The 20,052-nt window shown below is 51.7% G+C and overlaps 1 protein-coding gene across 2 annotated transcripts in view; it reads left to right on the top strand.

Annotated features, from left to right (window-relative positions):
• SSH2 (slingshot protein phosphatase 2) overlaps positions 1 to 19,625 on the top strand; it is a 99,514-nt gene extending 79,889 nt beyond the window's left edge. For both annotated transcript variants that reach the window (XM_015422069.1, XM_015422070.1), the window contains 5 exons: positions 2,915 to 2,961; positions 4,631 to 4,777; positions 5,451 to 5,651; positions 14,779 to 15,637; positions 17,607 to 19,625. In XM_015422069.1, coding sequence (XP_015277555.1) covers positions 2,915 to 2,961; positions 4,631 to 4,777; positions 5,451 to 5,651; positions 14,779 to 15,637; positions 17,607 to 19,613 — 3,261 coding nt within the window. In that variant the 3' untranslated portion in view covers positions 19,614 to 19,625. The remainder of the gene's footprint in view (positions 1 to 2,914; positions 2,962 to 4,630; positions 4,778 to 5,450; positions 5,652 to 14,778; positions 15,638 to 17,606) is intronic.
• Positions 19,626 to 20,052: the final 427 nt, after the last annotated feature.

The following is a 20,052-nucleotide window of genomic DNA, read 5'->3' as shown; positions in this document are numbered from 1 at the left end:
AAACAGGTTGCTTACCAGTAACTGGTGATCTTCGAGTGGTCATCTGTGCATTCACACCACCCGCCCTCCTTCCCCTCTGCTGTCAGCTCCTGATTTTTTGATAGGTGTTGATTGGCGGCGGTGCTTTGAAGGAACTGGCGGGATCTCCGCGCCCGTCCCCTCTGAGCATGCGCGCTGGGGTTCCTGCGCATGCTCAGTGGGACTCGCGCGAAAATCCTTTGAAACATAGCTTGCTACAGCACCGGTCGGGTCAGCGCAGGCGCACTAAACCCATTGGTGTGAATGCACAGATGACCACTCGAAGATCACCAGTTACTGGTAAGCAACCTGTTTTTTTTTCCGCCTCCTGCTCACACATTTTTTGTCTCAGCTCAGGAAGGACGGCTCCAGAGCAAACTGATTTATGCAGTAGCCAAATCGCTCACTCACAACTTTAGTGCCAGCAGCTCACAGAGTAGACTTTTTGTGCACAAGGCTCCCCAGCTTAGAGGGAACATTGGTCCCCATTATTCTTACCACTGTAAGTACCTGGCTAGATCCCCCCCCCCCCGGGGATAACAAAAGCTCCATGGTGGGGCCATTCACAGACGTTTTCATGCAAGTTCTTACATTGTTAGTAGAAGGCTCGTCGTTGAGAGGGAGGAGGGGAAGACTGGCTTGTGTACTGTAAGGTTCCCAGGGAAGCAGTGTGCATCGGTGCCCTACCCAAAGAGGTGCCTTGCTCACACCCTGCCCTCCCCAGCATCACTGTCTGAACAGCAAGGCTGTTCCAGTGACTAGTCTCCTAGTCATTCACCTCCCCACAACAAGGTCCCCCAATGGTGTGTTTCCCTTTGCCCTGGAGGGGACAATGAGGTAGTTGTTCATTCACAGGCAGAAGTTCAAGGGGACGGAAGAACCGAGCTTTGCCCAGCTGAGAATGAAGCCTGCCCCTGTGTATGTAGCGTGGCCGGCCGTTTTCTAGAGGAAGGCAGTATGGAAAGGGAGCCGTGGGTGTATTAGGGCTCACCTGAGCTATGAGGACTGGTCTCTGCCCTACAGTCGAAATGTTGGCAGAGGGGAGAGGCGAAGGACACCAGAGCTGGAGGCAACCCAGGGCCGTCGTGTGTCCCTTTCTGCCTTCCTGTAGTCAAGCATCCAAAAGGCGTCTAGTCACTCAACTCCTGAATGCTGCTGGGTTTGGGCTGCGCTGGCAGCACTGAAGCGTTCTGTCTCTCTGGGGAGGGTGGTGATGGGAACAAAAGACCAGGGGATCTAGAACCAGCCCGGGAGAAAGGGCTGATCCATGCCGGGCCGGTAGAATGTGGCCGTCTGCTGCACAGATTTGCAAAGCCTGCGTGGAAACCGTGAGCCCCGACAAAAGCGCCTGGCGGGCCTTCCTCTTCCTCCTCCTCCTCCCTGGCACTGTCAACCTCAAGCTCCTGCCGTGTTAGGCTAGCCCAGTGCCAGGGCACGTCTCGCTGATGATTCAGCAACTCTGCTGGGTTTTTCCCAGCCCCGGAGGCACGCCCTGTCATTGCCTGCAGTTGCGTGTGGGAAGCCGGCTTACCTTAAAATCCTGCCTCTTGGCACTGTGAAATAAGCCGGCTTGTGCTTTTACACATCCCCCCCCCCCCCCATAGCCAGGGTTTATTTATGCATCTCTTTTATTTCTAGATCATTTTTCTGCTTATAACCACCAAAAATGCATGCAACGGTGGCCCAGAACTCTGGGCCCCAGAACTCTGGGCCCCAGGTACTCCTGGCCACTGTTCCCTCTAAGCTGAGTTAGTGTGAGCTAGCTCACTGTTTTTTAGCCTCCAGCTCACACATTTTTATCTTAGCTCAGGAAGGATGGCTCCAGAGCAAACTAATTTATGCAGCAGCCAAATTACTTGCTCACAACTTTATTGCCAGTAGCTCAAAAAGTAGAATTTTTGCTCACAGGACTTCACAGCTTAGAGGGAACATTGCTCCTGGCACCGGAATAGTTTTGATTGGCATTCTGGGATTGCTGATGAGAGCAGGCAGTGGGTTGCATTCCCCTCCCGGTTTATTGTTGTTGTTGTTGTTGCTGCTGCTGCTGTTCTTCTTCTCTTTCTTCTCCTCCTCCTCCTCCTCCTCCTTCTTTTTCTTCTCCCCCCCCCGTTCTTACACCAAGTCTTGAACAATTAAAACTTAGCAAGAAGAGTCTCAGAGCGGCTTACAAACTCCTTTCCCTTCCCCTCCCCACAACAGACACCCTGTGAGGTGGGTGGGGCTGAGAGAACTCTGACACAAACTGCTCTTTTTCAAGGACAGCTGTGCCAGAGCTTGTGACTGACCCAAGGTCACATCAGCAGGTGCAAGTGGAGGCGTGGGGAATCAAACCCGGTTCTCCCAGATTAGAGTCCGCGCACTTAACCACTACACCAACTGGCAAAAACCCCCCCCAAACTTAAATAAAACCTCTATCTAAAAAACATCTCCCGTCGATATTAATCTGCAGCCTCTAGAAGTCTAGCAGCGAATAAGTACATTTAAAATCTGAGTCTATGAAGAGTTGTTGGAGTTTCTGCACTCCCCTCCCTGCGTGAGCCGTTCGTCTGCTGCTCCCTTGCGTCCTTTGTTCCCCCAGAGGCAAGGAGAGCTGGGAGCCCTGCCTTGAAGCACTGCCTGGAAGGAAGGGCTGGAGGAGACATAATAGGCCGGCAGGTGCCAGCGCAGGCTTCATCTTCTTTCGTTGGGCCTGTTCAGATCGCCCTCTCCTTCCAAGCCCTTGCAAAATGGTTGCCCTGTCATCACAGAAGCGTTGCCCCAAAGCCACAGAGTGGCATATATATCTCTTGATTTTTCCTCCCCATTGACTTCTGCACCTAGCACTTAATACTTGAACATGCAGCTCTTCTTGGCTGACGTCTGTCGTTCTTCTTTCTTCCCCCTTCCTTCCATGCAGGGGTCAGAGTGGAACGCCTCCAATCTGGAAGACCTGCAGAACCGAGGGTAAGCCCAAATGGGAGAGTTTGGTGGAGGCCTTGCAAAAGGGTGCACAGTTTGACATCCTCCCCATGGCCAAAGTGAAGACAGCACCCCCAGCTGGCGATGACCGGTCAGGGCTCTTTTTGTAGAAAAAGCCCAGCAGAAACTCATTAGCATATTAGGCCACACCCCTGACAGCACAGCTCGTTAGCACATTAGGCCGCACCCCCATGTTACCAGAAGTGTGGTTATCCACACCCACCTTTTGCTTGTTATTTTGTTTACCTTGTTTGTTGTCAAAACCCAGGGTTTTTTTGTATCAGGAACTCCTTTGCATGTTAGGCCACACACCCCTAATGTAGCCAATCCTAATGAGTTTCTGCTGTTGGGTGTGGCCTATTATGCTAATGTGTTCCTGCTGGGTGTGGCCAACATGGGAGCCAGCCGGAACTCCGTTCCTGTGCGTTCCTGCCCAAAAATAGCCCTGCCGGTTCTGCCAGTCCCACTTCTTAAACTCACTCAGGAAAAAAGATGTTTGTCGTCCCCCCCCACCCCCCCGGGACTGTTCGCCAAGTCACAGCAATGGGGAGTGAAAACTACCTGTCAGATGGGAACAGTAGTTGAGTCCAAACCAAGGTCCTGTGAGTGGTCAGGAGACTTTCAGAGCTCCTGGGGGGGCCTTATGAGCCCCAGAGTGAACAAGGTCGACCTTGACACCCCCCCTCCCTACCCCACTTTTGAAACCTGACAGCGGATCAGAGCAAAGTCTCTCCGGTCCTGCATTCTGTTCTCAACAGCAACCAGCTGTACTTCTTTCTTTATTACGAAGATGTCCCAGATGCCCTCTGGGAAGACACGAAAGGCAGTGGTGTCCCTGTCTCCCCCTCCCCATCCCTGTCTGTCGCCAGCACCTCATATTCAACGGTACACTGCCTCTGCACATGCAAGTTCCATTTAGGTACCGCGGCTGATGATAATTTGTTCTGTCTTGAAACTGACCTTCGCGCAGCTGTAGAATCCCTACTTGGCCCCACATCGGCGTTCACAGAGAGAGAACCCCGCTTTTTGCTGCCTTTTGTATGCCACGGGTGGGGGGGGTGTCCTCATCTCTGTCGATAGCTCAGTCTCTAAAGCATGCACACAAGGCTCCCCTGGGGCAGTGTTGCTTTCCCAGCTCTTTGGTGGTCACACTGGGATTAAGAAACCAACATGCGTTCCTTGGCTCAAATGAAGTCCATCAGGGTTCTTCTGTCTAGATTTAGCCCTCTGCCTGAGTCTTATCTTGACTTTAGGCCAGAAATCCTTCGTAAATTCCTCTTAGAAGACGTTCATAGCTCAGTGACTTACGCTGTGGCAAAATTTCATTGCTTAGCTATTAGGAAACGTAAACTTATTCTAGCTGAAAAAACTGTATGATTCTCTTATTAATATTATTTTATTTTACTGATTTTATTAATTTTCTCTTGTTAATGTTTTTATACTATTCCTATGTTATTCCTGTTTTAATCCTTCTTATATCAGAATTGTATTGTTTTACTGTAATAAATTAGATAGATAGATCAAAACCCACATGCGTTCCTTGGCTCAAATCAGTTCCGTCAGACTTCTTCCCACCCTTTCCAGCATTTTTGTCTTTCTCTCCCCCCCCTCCCCCCCTTTCCCCAGCGTTATCTTTTCCTCTGTTTCCACACAGGGTGCGGTACATTTTGAACGTCACTCGAGAGATCGATAATTTCTTCCCGGGGATTTTCGAATACCACAACATCCGTGTTTACGATGAAGAAGCAACAGATTTGTTAGCTTACTGGAATGACACATACAAATTCATCTCCAAAGCAAAGTACGTCTTTTAAAAAGGAAGCACACACACATGCAAGGGCTAACCAGGTTTCCTGTTTTTTTTTAAATAACTGGGCGTGACTTGTCTTTCTTAAAGGGTCCTGGTTAAACAGGGGAGCTAATTAGCTGTAGCCACGGTTAACTGTACTGGTTAAATATAGTTAAGGCTGGAGTCAAGGAGTCGAGTGAGTGGGGTCTCCTGGTCCTCTCCCGATTTTTCTCTATGTTTAAGAGGGGTTTCTGTTATGTCTTGAGCAAACGGAGCAAGGGATTGTGCTGGAGACTGGAGTTTTTCCAGAAGCAGCAGTTCAGAAAACTGCCACTCCAGGAGCATGACTTTTTGAAGTAGATATGTGGTGACTTGGGAACGGAGTTCCAATCCTGCCATCAGCCAAAGGGACACCCCACCCCGTACAAACACACCGCGCCTTGAACCAGCTGCTGGGATGCACGGTTGGTAACAACCCTCTGCTACTGTACCCAGGACGGTGGGTTCAGATCCATCTTGCAGTCATCCTTACTTGCTAAAGTGATGCAGTAGGGTTAGATGTGTTCATTTCTTTCAGGTTGAGCTCTTGGGGTTGTGGGTTCAGATCCGGCCTTTCTCACACTGCACGGGGCGATAGAGTGCTTGGCCTGACGTTGCGTTCTTTGACGGCCATGTTGTCTTGTAGGAAGAACGGCTCCAAGTGCCTGGTTCACTGCAAGATGGGAGTCAGCCGGTCCGCCTCCACAGTGATCGCGTACGCCATGAAGGAGTACGGCTGGAACCTGGACCGGGCCTACGATTACGTGAAGGAGCGGCGCACAGTCACCAAGCCCAACCCCAGCTTCATGCGGCAGCTAGAGGAGTACCAGGGGATCCTTCTGGCCAGGTGCGTTTGTGCTGACCTCGTGTTCTGTGCCAGCAGGTGCCGTGGGCATTCGCAAGCATGGCATCCGCACCGCAGTGATTCTTCATGCCGATTTCACTGCTGCTTCAAATACAGAGGCACGAACCGAGAGTCCACGCCGATTGGCCGAGCGGTGGATTTCTGCCCTTCTCCAGCCGTCTTGCGGCTTCTTCTCCTCATTCCTCTCAGGCAATAGGGACAAAAAAAACCTGCCTGTGCCTTTCCCCTTATATCTCCATAATAAAAAGGGCTAGGGACTTGCTTTAAAAAAAAAGATAGCTGACCGTTCAAGGGTTCCATGGATCACGGCAATAGACTGTTACAACGTTATTGCACAGCACTTAAAATAATTGCTGTTTTTTTAAAAAGGTCTCCAAAAGGCTCCTAGTGGTACAGCAGAGAAATCAATAGCCATGAAGGATTAACAGGAGGGGAAACGATACCCTCAGAAATGTGCTTCCCATTCAGATGGAATGCCAGTGCCCTTGGACTGCACTCTTTCAGTAAAAGATCATAGCAAACCAGGGGGAACCCTGGAAAGAGGATGATTACAGAGAACTTAACTTGTGTGGATGCTTAAAAAAAAAAAACCCATGGAGTCTGCTACCTCCGAACATGGAGGTGCTGTTTAACGGGGGCTAATAGCTGTCGATAGATCCCCTACAAATCAATGCACTTATTAAAAAAGCAAAAGATTATGTTCATAGTCATTGCCCCGTATTCCCAAAGTCAATTCTGTGTTCTGTGGGGAAGCTGCGGCTTGAAGTCCCTGTCAGCTGACCGCACTGGATCCTCTCCTTCCTCGTGTATTGAAGAAGGGAAGATAGGGCAATCATTATTCTTGTTACCGTCCTATTCATGCGCTGGATTTGATCTCTGGTTTGGGGTAGGAAGGAGCTGCAGTGGCTCAAGTGGTTAAGACACTGAACTGCAGGCTGTGGAAGGTCAGTAGTTCAGCAGTTCGAGACCCAGGTTGTCGCATGACGGAGTGAGCTCCCGTCTCTAGTTCCAGCTCCTGCCAACCTAGCAGTTCGAAAGCAAGAAATTGCAAGTAGATAAATAGATACCACTTCAGTGGGAAGGTAACAGCGTTCCGTGCGCCTCGGTGTTTAGTCATGCCGGCCACATGACCACGGAAACGTCTTCGGACAGCGCTGGCTCTTCGGCTTTGAAACGGAGATGAGCACCGCAACCCTAGAGTCGGACTCGACTGGCTTTCGAGCAAGGGAACCTTTACCTTTTTTACCTTGGGGCAGGAAGGGGCCCAGTTTGCATGCACACGGGACACGAATCCCCAGTTAAGCCCAGGACAGGAACCCAGAGGAGAGACTGGGGCAGGAAGGGTCATACAGCCCCGTTGCTGGCTCTCTCAGCATGGTTTGGCTCTGTCCCGAGCTGCAGGAAGGTTTCAGGGGGCCATTGTTGTGCGTGTGGTTGGTTGGGGGCTAGGGGCAAAGAGCTCAATTCATTGATTTTAAAATTTCTTCACTTGTCTTTTCACTCGTCTTCAGGGCTGGGCACAAGACTTAAAAGCAGTGCCCAATTTTTTAAAAAAAAACCTTGTCAAAGCGAATCACATATATATTTTTCACGTATTAGCTCAGTAGTAGATTCAGTAGTAGATTCAGTAGCAGCAAATTAGAGTACTTTATGCAGTGGACGATTAACCCATGAACACCCTGCTACAGGACGTAGGCGATGGTCACTAACTTCAAAACCCGGTTAGATAAATTCCCGGAGGTGAAGCGGGTCTGCCCACCGGGGGGGGGGGATTCTCCGTGATTAGAGGCAGTCGACCTGTGAATATCAGTGCTGGGAGGCAAAAGGGGGCATTTCGGTCTGTCTGCCCCTTTTGTGGGCCTTCCCGGGCACCTGTGGGAAACAGGATGCTGGCCTAGATGGATCGTGAGCCCGATCCAGCACAGTTCTTCTTATGCCAACACTGCAATCGAATCTCAGTTCTGTCTCTGAAGAATTTTAAGTTTCCAGCCCTTATAGCTACAAAACAGTATGAGGCTACGAAGCCGCTGTGAAAAACGGCATTCTGAGGGCGCACAGCTGACTGCTCGGTTTTGCAAAATGTGGCGGTGCCACTTGCGTCGTGGCGCTTACTGAGCGTGCAGCTGTGTCCTGGAAGCTTCTCAGCTTGGCCGTGGCGAAGGAGCCAGGTCCGGAGAGCTGCCCTCCTCTCCCACAGTTCCTTTCTTGCGCAAAACTGCTCCCGCTGCGGTTGTTTTGTAATGGGAGACCCCCATCATCTGATTGGGAAAAGATGTCTCAACATTTGCCGGGTGTTTCTCTCCCTCGCCCTCCTTCAGCCTCTTTCGCACAGACACACACACTGAAAATGTGTCCCCATGTAACCTCCTTGAGAGGAAAGAGAGACTTCGTGTTCTGCCAAAGACCTCTGAGCCCAGAATCCTGGTTGGGCCGCGCATGACTCCCCAGTGGCTCAATCGCAGGCCTCGAAAGTGTTCATTTTTGGAGAGGCGGCAAAGGAAGCGTGGAAAGGTCTGGAGGAGGTGACCTGGTCTGACCTTTCCACTTCCAGAAGTCACTGAATTGAAGCCCAATATCCAAGCAACCGAGGTCTTGGAGGGAAAGTAGCCATTCTCAAGCATTCGGAATGCTTCATATACAGTAATGATCTTTCAAGGTAGGCTGCTGGTTATACTCGGAGGGGTTGAGACCGTAAGTGGCCAGGAGTAAGGGGGAAGTGAATTTGTCTTCCTCTCAAAAGAACTGAGCTCATTCTCCTGGAATCAGCCCTAAGAGTGCAGCGTTGGCTCTTTTAAACAGACGTTGGCTCTTTTCAACGGGACTCTTTAAGTTTGACTCCTCCTTTTCCATTTTGGTTGTTTAATTCTTATTCCCCACACTGAGAACTTCTGTATTGCCAGGTTGGCATGACTATTTTCCCCAGCCCAAGGAAAAAAACGTGGCCAATCTTTGGCTTCACTTTCCCTTAGATGTCAGAGGTTCACGGGAGCCGGAGAAGCTGAGTGGCTCTGAGACTGTCATCCAGTGTAAACAGACGGTTTCTCTTTGGCCGACACCCCTGGCCTCCAAAGACTAAAGAATGCTGAGATTATGAATGGAATCAGACCACTGATCCATCTAGGCAAAGATTGTTTTCTCTGCCAGAGCTCAGCTCTCCTGGGCTTCAGGAGGAGAGAGGTTTTCCCACACACACCTGAGGTCCCTTAACTGGAGATGCTGTCACAATGGCACCTGGGACCTTAGAATAATAGAATCATCGAGCTGGAAGGGATCTCCAGGGTCATCTAGTCCAACCCCCTGCATCATGCAGGAAATTCACATATACCTTCCTCCCACACCCCCAGTGACCCCTGTTCCATGCCTAGAAGATGACAAAAAAACCCCTCCAGGATCCCCGGCCAAACTGGCCTGGAGAAAAATGGCTTCCTGACCCCCAAAGTGGCGATTGGCATTTCCCTGGGCGTGTAAGAAAGGGCCACCAGAACTAAGCACTGAGGCAACCCTCCCTGCCCTTCCCTCTCATGAGCTGCCGAAGTTCACAGAACCAGCATTGCTGTCCGATGGCCATCCAGCCATCACTCATCCAGCCGCCTGCCAAGCTGGCGTTCCACCTCCCTGATGGCTTTGGAATCACTTTGGAATACTCAGCAGCCCTGTGTAGAGGTCAAGCTGTGGTTTTAGACGACGTGTCCTGTAAGGTAGGCTGGGTGGGGAGCGGTTTGGCAGAATCGGCCTAATCAGGGTAGAGGTTTGACCTTGGCATGCCACCTTAGCCGTTCTGTCGTATCAGCTCAGTGAGTGGAGTTCATCGTGTTTGCTCCATTCTCTTTCGGAACATCCAAAAACGGGGCTCCCCTTTTTGGATGTTCTGAAAGAGAATGGAGCAAACAGGGTGAATAACCGAGTTAAGAGAAGAAGAAGAGAAGCTTTATACCCCACCCTTCACTCGGAGTCTCAGAGCGGCTTACAAACTCCTTTCCCTTCCCCTCCCCACAGCAGACACCCTGTGAGGCAGGTGGGGCTGAAAGAACTCTGACACAAACTGCTCTTTGAGGAACAGCTGTGCCAGAGCTTGTGACTGACCCAAGGTCACATCAGCAGGTGCAAGTGGAGGAGTGGGGAATCAAACCCGGTTCTCCCAGATTAGAGTCCGCGCACTTAACCACTACACCAAACTGGCTCTCTAAGGGGGCAGCCTTAGACACGCAGCAGCCACGGCAGCTGCCCCGGACCCCCGTGCTAAGGAAGGGGGAACCACTTAGCTGCCCAGCCTCTATGTCGCTGCCACAAGCAAAGAGGACACAGGAAACTGCCCGTATGCTGAATCAGATCCTTGCTCCATCAAAGTCAGTATTAGACTGGCAGCGGCTCTCCGGGGTCTCGGGCGGAGGTCTTTCTCATCACATGCAGCCAGGTCTTTTAACTGGAGCTACTGGGGATTGAACCTGGGACCTTCCACCTCCGCCACCTCCGAAATGGTGGCGGCGGCTTCAAAGCAACTTGAGGCCAGTCTGTTGGGAGCTGGGACAGGGCCCTGAGAGATTCTGGGCAATGCTCCCTCTAGGCTGTGGAGTCCCGTGAGCAAAAATTCTACTTTCTGAGCTACCGGCATTAAAGTTGCGAGCGAGCAATTTGGCAGCTGCATAAATGAGTTTGCTCTGGAGCCGTCTTTCCTGAGCGAAGACCAAGATGTGTGCGCCGGAGGCTAAAAAACTGTGAGCTGGCTCACACTAACTCAGCTTAGAGGGAACACTGATTCTGGAGGCCCAGCTCTGACCCTTTGCCCAGGGTCCCAGAATCACCAAGGCACCCCTAAGGGGGGGAGGGAGACCCTGTCTGTCTGCTGTGCTAGTTTTCTATTTGCACGGAGCATTTTATGTGAAGGGATATTTGGAGCTGGAATCCCCCCCACACACACACACACCGCTGTCTAAAGTGGCACACTCCCCTGTGCCACCTTTTTCCCCCGGCGAGTCTGAACCAAGCCACTCAGGGGGTTACATTTAGACTTGACGGTGGCGCTTCCATGAGTGCCCTGAGCACGTGGAAAGAGGGAGCATATGCACAGACACAAAAATCCCTTCTGGAACAGTTCTGCATTCTCCAACCAGTGGAGCCGCTGCCATCGGGAGCACGGTTGCCCAGGTGCCAACGTACCTGGGCCGAGTCTTTTGCCACGCCACTCAGATAAGTTGCGTGTTTTCCTTTTCCCTTCCCTGAATTGCCCGCTGGGCTTCAAGAAACGCCTGCATCATGCTGTCATCGGTAAGGGTTATTCCCGAAGGCACCACAGCGCCTTTGTTTTTGCTGTTTGGATGCACTCCGGTTGGTCTCGGCCCCCCCACCCCACCCCACCCCCTTGCATGGCTCAGCTAAGCTTCAAGTTCTCTTGTTTATCATCTCTGCCCACTCTGGGCGGGTGGAAGGCTGATTCACGTTCATGTGATTGGTGCTTCGGTTTCAAAGCCAGCTGCCTGCTCCTCTGACGTTTCGGTGCTCTCTGGTTACAGTGTTTGCAAAGGTTGTGGAGAGGAGGGGAAACTGGCTGTGAACTGGGCTATCGCCTGGGATGGGGGCAGCAGCCAGCGGCCACCTGCCGGCCTGGTGTGCATTGGGGGGGGAGGACTATGCCGCTTCTCACCAATATCTCCTCACTAGGAAGGAACTCACTCTTTCCTGTGCTGCTCGACATGGAGCTACAAGCATTGGGGGTGGGGGTGTTTCTTCTCAGACCCCACCTGGAGCTGCTCTGTCATTCAAGCCTGAAGGGGTTTTGCTTGACTTCGTCATATTTCTAGAACCGAGCAATAAATCGCATAAAGAAAGCAAGAGCAAGAACTGTGAGCTCGTTACACTGATATGGGGATGAACGTCAGGTGATTCTGGAGCAGGGCTTTGATTGTTTTTAACTACTTGCACGGTGCGCACGTGTATGCACGTGCTCATAATACTTTAGTTTCTAAGTTCAAGTGTACCTTGAGGGGGGTGAGCAGAAAGGCGCTGCGGGCTGTGGGCGTTCAACTGAGCTTGAGCTCCCTCTAGAGGCAAGAGCTCAGTACTGCAGACAAGAGGAGGAGAAGCATCCAGAACAGAGATGTAAAATTTCCGGAAATTTTGAAGCTCAGAAAAAAACCCGGTTTTTTCCCAGGGGGAAACGGAAATTTTCGGAAAAATTGGAAAAAATGCTACATTAGCATTTCTTTTGTCTTTTCCAGATTGAAAGTCATTCTGTTACTTTACGAACATAAAATATGACTATGGACATTTTTACTTGGCATGAAATTATCACAACTAGCATATTAAAAATATAGTGCATCCAAACAATTATTTCAAACAGAATACCCACCCACATGCAAAAACAAAACTGACACTTTTTTATTTTCTTCTGACAATCACACCTCCTAAAGGAAGAAATGCATCTTGTTCTTGCATTGGAGGGTTCAGTTTGTAACCTAGGACTTGCTTGTCTTCAGTGCACAGAAATTAGATCACTCTGATATATATATAAGAAATGATTTGGAAAATATTTGAACACCTTGTCTTAAAATATTTTATTCATCATGTTAAAATAAAACGTTCCATAATCATTTTTTTTCTTTTTTCAATTTTTCCAATTTTTCGGAAAAAAACAAAAAGGCTTCAGGGAAAAAACAGAGAAAACCCGGGTTTTTTCCCGGATTTTTCCAGTTTTTTCCCGTGCCTTCACATCTCTAATCCAGAAGGGCCTGTTAGCCCAGGGCACGAGTTCCCCGTCCCCCCTGGGCATAACACCAGTGGGGCATTTCGGGGCCCAGCCCCCTGACTTTCTGCCAAGGCCCCCCAACTTAACACCCTGGCCAAGCCCCCCCCCCACTTATTTCTTGTGCTCACTGCGGCCAGTGGACGTGACAAGCCTCATGCCGCCCTTTCTTTAAATGCTTTGGGGGAGAAGTGGGGACCGTGCATGAAGCCAGTTTGATGTAGTGGTTAAGTGCGCGGACTCTAACCTGGGAGAACCGGGTTTGATTCCCCACTCCTCCACTTGCACGTGGCTGGATGACCTTGGGCAAGCCATAGTTCTGGCACAGCTGTTCATGAAAAAAGAGCCGTTTCTGTCAGATCTCTCTCAGCCCCGCCTACCTCACAGGGTGTCTGTTGGGGGGGTATAAATCCAATATCTTCTTCTTAAAAGGCCCCCCAAATTAAAAAAATCCTGCACAACACTGTTGCATTGGCGGTTCCGTTCTGGAGAAATGCCCTTCTGCATCACTGGGGGGGGGGGGCGGAATTGTGGGGTGACTCTGAGAAGAGGTGTAGAGCACCTCAGACAAAGTCCCTTCTAGGAGCAGAAACAAGCCACCCAAAGCAAAGGGCTCTTGTCGGGTTCTGGGGGATTGTTTCGCTACCCCCTCCTTTCTTGGCAGCCTCCGTTTAAGCAAACCTCCCTGCCATCACGATCGCTGCCTTCTCTGCTCTGTCCTTATCTGCTAGCTCTGAAGGCCCACCAGGACGGGGAGAGATGAACATAAGAACATAAGAGAAGCCAATGTTGGATCAGGCCAGTGGCCCATCTAGTCCAACACTCTGTCACACAGTGGCCAGAAATACCAGGTACCATCAGGAGGTCCAGCAGTGGGGCCAGGACACTAGAAGCCCTCCCACAGTTGCCCCCCCCAAGCACCAAGAAGACAGAGCATCACTTGCCCCAGCCTGAGAGTTCCTATCTATACCTTGTGGCTAATAGCCACCGATGGACTTCTGCTCCATATGCTTATCTCATTCCCTCTTGAAGCTGTCCATGCTTGTAGCCGCCGCCACCTCCTGTGGCAGTGAATGGAGATGGAAAAGAAGAAGAAGAGATTGGATTTATACCCCGCCCTTCACTACCCAAAGGCGTCTCAGAGCGGTTTATAAACTCCTTTCCCTTCCCCTCCCCACAACAGACACCCTGGGAGATAGGCGGGGCTCAGAGAGCTCTTGACAAAAACTGCTCTTTTTCAAGAACAGCTCTTATCAGAGCTACGACTTGCCCAAGGTCATCCAGCCAGGTGCAAGTGGAGGAGTGGGGAATCAAACCCGGTTCTCCCAGATTGGAGCCTGCACACTTAACCACTACACCAAACTGGCTCTGGATCAGGACAGAATTCCTGTCTGGGGGGCCCAGGCCGCCTTCTGCTGCTTCTCTCCCTCTCCATTGCAGTTGGGCGGAGGAAGGGACCAGCCGCCTCTTGCAATCCTTGACCCCCTCCCTCCCTCGTTCTCCCATAAACTGCGGCAGCCGCTGACATCCCTCCACTGTGTATTCTGTTTCTTATAGACCAGGAATGCTGGGAACTCGCTTTTACAGAGGGACTGATAATCCGTAGTTTAGTGATTCATACAGCTCTATGGATATGCAGCGTAGGCATATCCGCAACAAACTGAGTGGTTTATAGAGCATGTATGGGGTGGAGAAAGTGGACAGAAGGAACTTTTTTTCTCCTTGCTACAAAGTGTTAGAACTCTGATGGGGCACGGAACAATGTTGATGGGGTTCAGGACCCCAGACCAAAGGAACGAGTGATGCAGTTGTGTCAATGATTTGTGGAATTCATCGACACAATGAAATTCCACAACTGAAGGTGTTTGAAAAAGTGAGCAGTGACTCACAGAAGCTCCTGCTCCGCCACAAATGTTGTTAGTCTTTAAGGTGCTCCTGGACTCTTACTTTTTTCTCCAGCTATAGATAGAGTAACGTGGCTACCACTGTGTCCTGATCTAGTGTCCTGGCCCCACTGCTGGACCTCCTGATGGCACCTGGTATTTTGGGGCACTGTGTGACAGAGTGTTGGACTGGATGTAGATCACTGAATGATTACACCTTTAATTTCGTTGTACTATGTACAATGACAATAAAGTATATTGTTGTTGTTGCTGTTGTTGTGATGTGGGACCAAAAGGAGACGGCGGGGGGAGAGAAGGGTGATGGATGTGGGGAGCATCTACCCTCACTCCAAATGTACTTGAATAAAGCCTGCTTTCAGTGGGGCAGGAGGACTTAAGGGTCTCCGCAAATGACTTGGTGAATAAGGGAAGAGTGGCGTTTCAAGCGATGCTGACCCTCTGTCTGTCTGTCCTTCCCTTCCCACAGCAAGCAGCGGCATAACAAGCTCTGGCGGTCGCACTCCGAAAGCGACCTCTCTGACCACCACGAGCCCATCGGCAAGTCCGGGATGGAAGTCAGCAAAAAGGAGATCACGACGTCCGCAGACCAGATCTCGGACAACAAGACCCTCAACAGCCACCACTCGTCGGCACCTCCAGGAGGGCCCACTAGCCCGCCCGTCGAATGCTGGTGCCATCTCGGCGCCAACGCCATGGAGGACTTCTGCGGCAGGGAGAGGGTGATCCAGCTGGAGATCACCTCCCGAGACTTCAGCACGGAGCAGATGGAGGACAAGTTGAACCTGAACAGCATCAATGGGTGCCCTTCCGGGTGTTGCTTAGATGACCCAAAGTTTCCTCTGGACAACTGCCGAGCCCCTGAGGCCATGCTTCAGCACGGAGAAGCCTTCAAGGTGGCTGCTGAGTTTCCCGACTTGGCAGTGGATGATTTGGAGAAAGATGCCCTCAAGCAAGGCGACGGGAGCGTCCATTTGGTCCCCATGGAAGAGCTGGAGTCTTGCTTGCAAGACCTTCCAAAGTCGCCCAACCGCGACTCCCCGAGCCCACCATTCCCCTCCCAACCCGAGAGCACGGATTTCAGCACAGACAGGATAGACTTCTTCAGCGCCTTGGAGAAGTTTGTGGAACTTTCTCAGGAGGGCAGGTCCCGCGCCTTCTCCCACTCGAGGACGGAAGACCAGGGAGGCGGGAGGAACGGTCTCCCCAAAGTATCGGCACTGGAATTGCTGCCCTCTGATCCCGTGGGAGATGCTGGACGGAACAACTCAATGGGCAACTCCCCGCTGGTGTCAGAAGCGTCTTCAACGGAGGAGGAACATCTGAAGGTACCGATAGCAGGCGAGAATTTGCGTTTGGCGCTTTATAAACTGAAGAGAGCAAAGTGAATGCTAGGAAAGTTGCAGGGGAGGGAGAAGGCAAGGGAATCTTTCCCCAGAAAGTCGAAATACTTTCCTACAAGTCCAGGAGAGGTAGCCACAAACACATTGTCAGCTTTATAGGCTTTACTGCCGAGGATGGGTAACGATGACTACCACCACTAGATAGAAACCCATGGAAGATGGGTTTTAAAAAAGGCAAAAGCCATCTTGTGCCACCTGAATGACCATGAGGCTTGTTGAACCATCAGCTTCGGTGGTTTTAACCGATGCATGAAGGGAACACTCACTCAGCCGATCTACATACATGCGCCTGGGGCTTAAAGAGCCCTGAAGGGCATAAAGTACAGTAGTGGCATTTCTGTTCCAAAATCAGAAGTATGCAAGATCGAGCCAACAGAGGTGCTGCAAGACTCCTTTGTGTGTTTGCTGCAACAGACTCACACAGAAGTACAAACACCTTTTAGACTTTGTGTCCAAGGAATATAGATGTGACAGCAGCAGTCTGTCTTGATAGCTCCACGTGCCCTGGCTGTCTGTCTCTGAATTCCAGGTTCTGGCCACAGGCACCAGGGCAAAGGCACTAATTAATTAATTAATTAATTAATGCATTCATCCATAACAATTGTATCCCTCCTTTCTGCCCTTACAAGAGCCTCCAAGGTGGCTAACAGTTTAGAACATACAGGATAAAAATCACATTTTAAAACCATGAAAGTCAGCTCTCCCCCCACCCCCCCAGACAGACATTAAAACCATTTTTTAAAAGAGTTACAAAACAAGAGTTAGAATACATGCAAAACATTAAAAGGAAGGAGGGATCGTCGAGGGGATGCCAAACAAAACCAGGGCGTTTCCACCAGCAGAAGGGGACAGACGAATCCCCCCTGGGGAGAGCATTCCATGGCTTTGGTGACACAACCAAGAAGGCTCCTCTCCCAGGTTGCCCCCCACCTAATCTCAGAAGTGGGGGGCATTCAAAGCAGGGCTTCCAAACATGGCCGTGGTGGTTGGGTTAGGTACATAAGGGATCTTTCAGGTAAGCTGGGCTCAAACCATATAAGAGTTTGAAGGTCAGTACCAGCACCATGAACTGTGCCCAGAAACAAATCGGAAGTCAGTGTAGGCGGGCCAAGACTGGAGTGATACAGCCCCTACGGCCCACTCCAGTCAACATCCTGGCTGCAGCGCTTTGTACCACTTGAAGTTTCTGAACACGTTTCAAGGGCTGCCCCACGCAGAGCGCATTGCAGTAGTCTAACCTAGATGGAACCAGGGCACGCACCACAGTTGTGAGATCTTTTCTGTCCAGGAAAGGCCACAGCTGGCTAACCAGTCAGAGCCGGTACAAAGGCACACCTGTCCACAGCTGCCACCGGCCTATCCAGGAGTCGGCTGGGTCCAGGAGCACTCCTGGGCCACGGACGTGTTTTTTCAATGGGACGTTCCGCCCCATCCAGAACAGGTGGCACCTTAAATCCCGGGTCGGGTCTTCCATCCACCAGTAGCATTTCCATTTTGTTGGGATTAAGTTTTGGTTTATTAGTCCAAAACTGCCTTCGGGCACCGGTTCAGGGTTTATACGGCCTCCCTTGGGATCACCCCTTTTACCCTTGGCTTATGGGCTTCCAGAAACATCCAGGTGGCTAGTCTTGGAAACAAAATGCTGGGGTGGGTGGACTCCCGATCAAAAAAAGCAAGCCATTTTTACAATGTGCTAAGTAATTTCCTTCAAATTCCATATAGTCACATTGGAGTGACGATGGCATCTTCCATACGGGGTCTCCCAGGGGAGAAAGACATTACTAGGATACGCCCTCTGTCTCGGCATTCATAGTTCTGGCTGTGTAATGTGGAAAGGCTTGTGATCTCTTCTTAACAGTCATCCTCTGCTTTCCTTCTCTTTTCTCTCCATAAGCTCTCTGAACTGGACCGGTCAAGCGGCCTGACACGATCTCACTCAGAAAACGCCATCTCGGTGAAAGAAATAGTCACGGAAATCGAATCAATCCACCAGGGCGTGGGGCAGGGAGTGGAAAAAAGGGACAGCTTGAACAGTCAAGTCCCAGCTTCCAAGAGGAACACCGTCCACGAGCTGCCCGCAGAATCAGTCTGGGCCTGGGAGAGTAAGTCCGGGAAAGCCGAGCCAGGGGAAGGGGTTGCCACGCCGCAGAAGGAGGCAGCCAGAGAGCCTCCGAAACCAGATCAAGAGAGTACGTCAGTCCCACAGGCGCCGGGTGCTAAGCTGGAGTCCGAAGAGAGCGACAACTTGCCAGAAGACCCACTGGAGACTCGTCTGAATCCCGGGCCCAAGTGGTGCCCAGGCTCTGTACGGCGTGCCACCCTGGAGTTTGAGGAGCGCCTCCGACAAGAGCAGGAACTGCAGCACGCCTCCCCTATCGCCCCCTTACCCGTCCGCAAGAACTCCAAGATCGAGCCAGCAGCAGCCGATGTTCTCCTGAAGGGCAAGGATGAAGAACCGTCCCACGAGCTGGCCCACATCTCCAGGGATAAGGAGGCCATGAGAGTTGGGAACGCCGGTGCCGAGATCGGTTCCGAACAGCCCCCCGTCCCTCCCGCTCAGGATGACCGATTGGAGGGCTCTCGTGCAGAGGTACCGGGGCTGGCCAGAGAGCACAGAACAGTGGTTTTGGTGGAAGGTCACGATAAGATCCCTGCGCCTTGCCCCCTCCCCAAAAGAATCGAGATCATTGAGTACACCCACGTGGCAAGGTCGCCCAGCCTCCCTGGGGCGGATTTCCCAGTAGCGGAGCAGAGTCCTGAACTTGAGGTGCTGGAGAAAGCCTCCACGATAGCCGCAGCATCGGTGGTTGATGAGAACTGTAATGCACCTTCATGCTCTGAGGATCCCGTTGACCTGGTGGGGGCATGCCCGTCATTGAGGCCTTCAGTACTGGAGCACAGAGACTTCGAGAAAGCTGTCTTCTCCTTGGGGAGCCCCGAGGAGGAGGAAATAGGGGTCCTGATGGACACGGAAGCCCCTCAGTTAGCAAACCCGGTGAACTGTCCGCCCACACAGCACTCAGACCACCTCGCCCGCCAGCACTTTGTTTGCTTAGAGGGGGTCACGCAGGACGGCACGAGCTCAGACCCCGAGCCAGCCCCTTCGTGGGGCTACGCTGGGAACGGACAGTTTGCCTTTGAGGAGAGGGGAGGAGGGGCCCCGCGGAGGAGGAGCGAGGGGGCCCTAGTGCAGTGGAGCCCGGGGGACTCAAACCCGCCCCTTAAGCAAGACCCGCAGACTGGGGGAGCTCTAGAAGCCATGGCCACCGTGCCGCATTGCTGCGGCCTCCCCCACAGCTCCAGTAGCGACAGCATCCAGGACTTGAGCGGCAGTCCCAGCTCGGTGAAACAGCGCGCAAAGGAAATGGAGGCCCGGATCCGGCAAGCGGGCCTCACCCCGCCTTCCCACATGAAACGGTCGGCCTCCTTAGCCAAGCTGGGCTGCCTGGATCTGCTGAAGGACGACTTGACCTGCAGGGACCCCCTCTCCCCCAGCCCATCCTCCCCTGACCCACTTCCCGCCGCCTGCAGCCAGAGAGGGCCCACGCTTGCTTCGGAGCACCGAGCGCAGGACCCGGGCCTGACACTCCTGCCCCCCGTCCCCCAGGCCCCCCAGCTGACGGTGCATTTCGTGGAGCCGCTCAAGACGGCGGAGCGCATCGCCCTCAGCAAGCCAGTGGAGAGGCCCCCGGCGCAATATGCCAAAGAGTTCAGTCTGACTCGGCCGCTCTCCGAAGCGAAATTGACTAGTGCCCAGGCAGCCGGGTTGCCTGGTTTGCCAGTGCCCCCAAGGCTGGCTGTGGTGCCCAGGTACCAACACGGTAGAACTCGACTGCCGAGGAGACTCAAAAAAGCAAACGACAGGAAACGTACAACCAATCCCCTGTATAATACCATGTGATCTTCAGCCCCCCCCCCCGTTTGGCCCTCCCCTAAAAAGAAAAACAGAAACAAACCTTTTACATTTTTTTTGCAACACCCTTGTTGTGTTCTTCAGATGGGGCAGATGTAATATATATTGAAACATGCACTTTATTGGTTAATTTTATATACGTTTGTCATTTTTACTGTTCCTGTTGCATGTAAGTTTCAAGGTGGCTGGTTTCTTGGTCCTCCCCCCCCCCCCCCCCGGCCCCCCCGGTATGAGTGACTGCAAAGCTGCAGTTTTATTATTTTCATATTAAAATATTTTAACTAATAAACCTCAACTTTTTTTTTTTGGCTTTGTTTTAACAGAACACCCTCCTTTAGGGAAACGGCAGAGTGAGGACTTAGAGTTGCTCTTTCCCGTTCAACCAAAGCTGTTTTCTTTGTGCTCTCGTGAGCTGAGCACTGTCCGC

This window comes from Gekko japonicus, unplaced genomic scaffold (assembly GCF_001447785.1).
Source record: "Gekko japonicus isolate JY-2015 unplaced genomic scaffold, Gekko_japonicus_V1.1 scaffold182, whole genome shotgun sequence".
In the NCBI taxonomy this organism is placed as follows: Eukaryota; Metazoa; Chordata; class Lepidosauria; order Squamata; family Gekkonidae; genus Gekko; species Gekko japonicus.
This window is presented reverse-complemented; position numbering and strand designations above follow the sequence as displayed.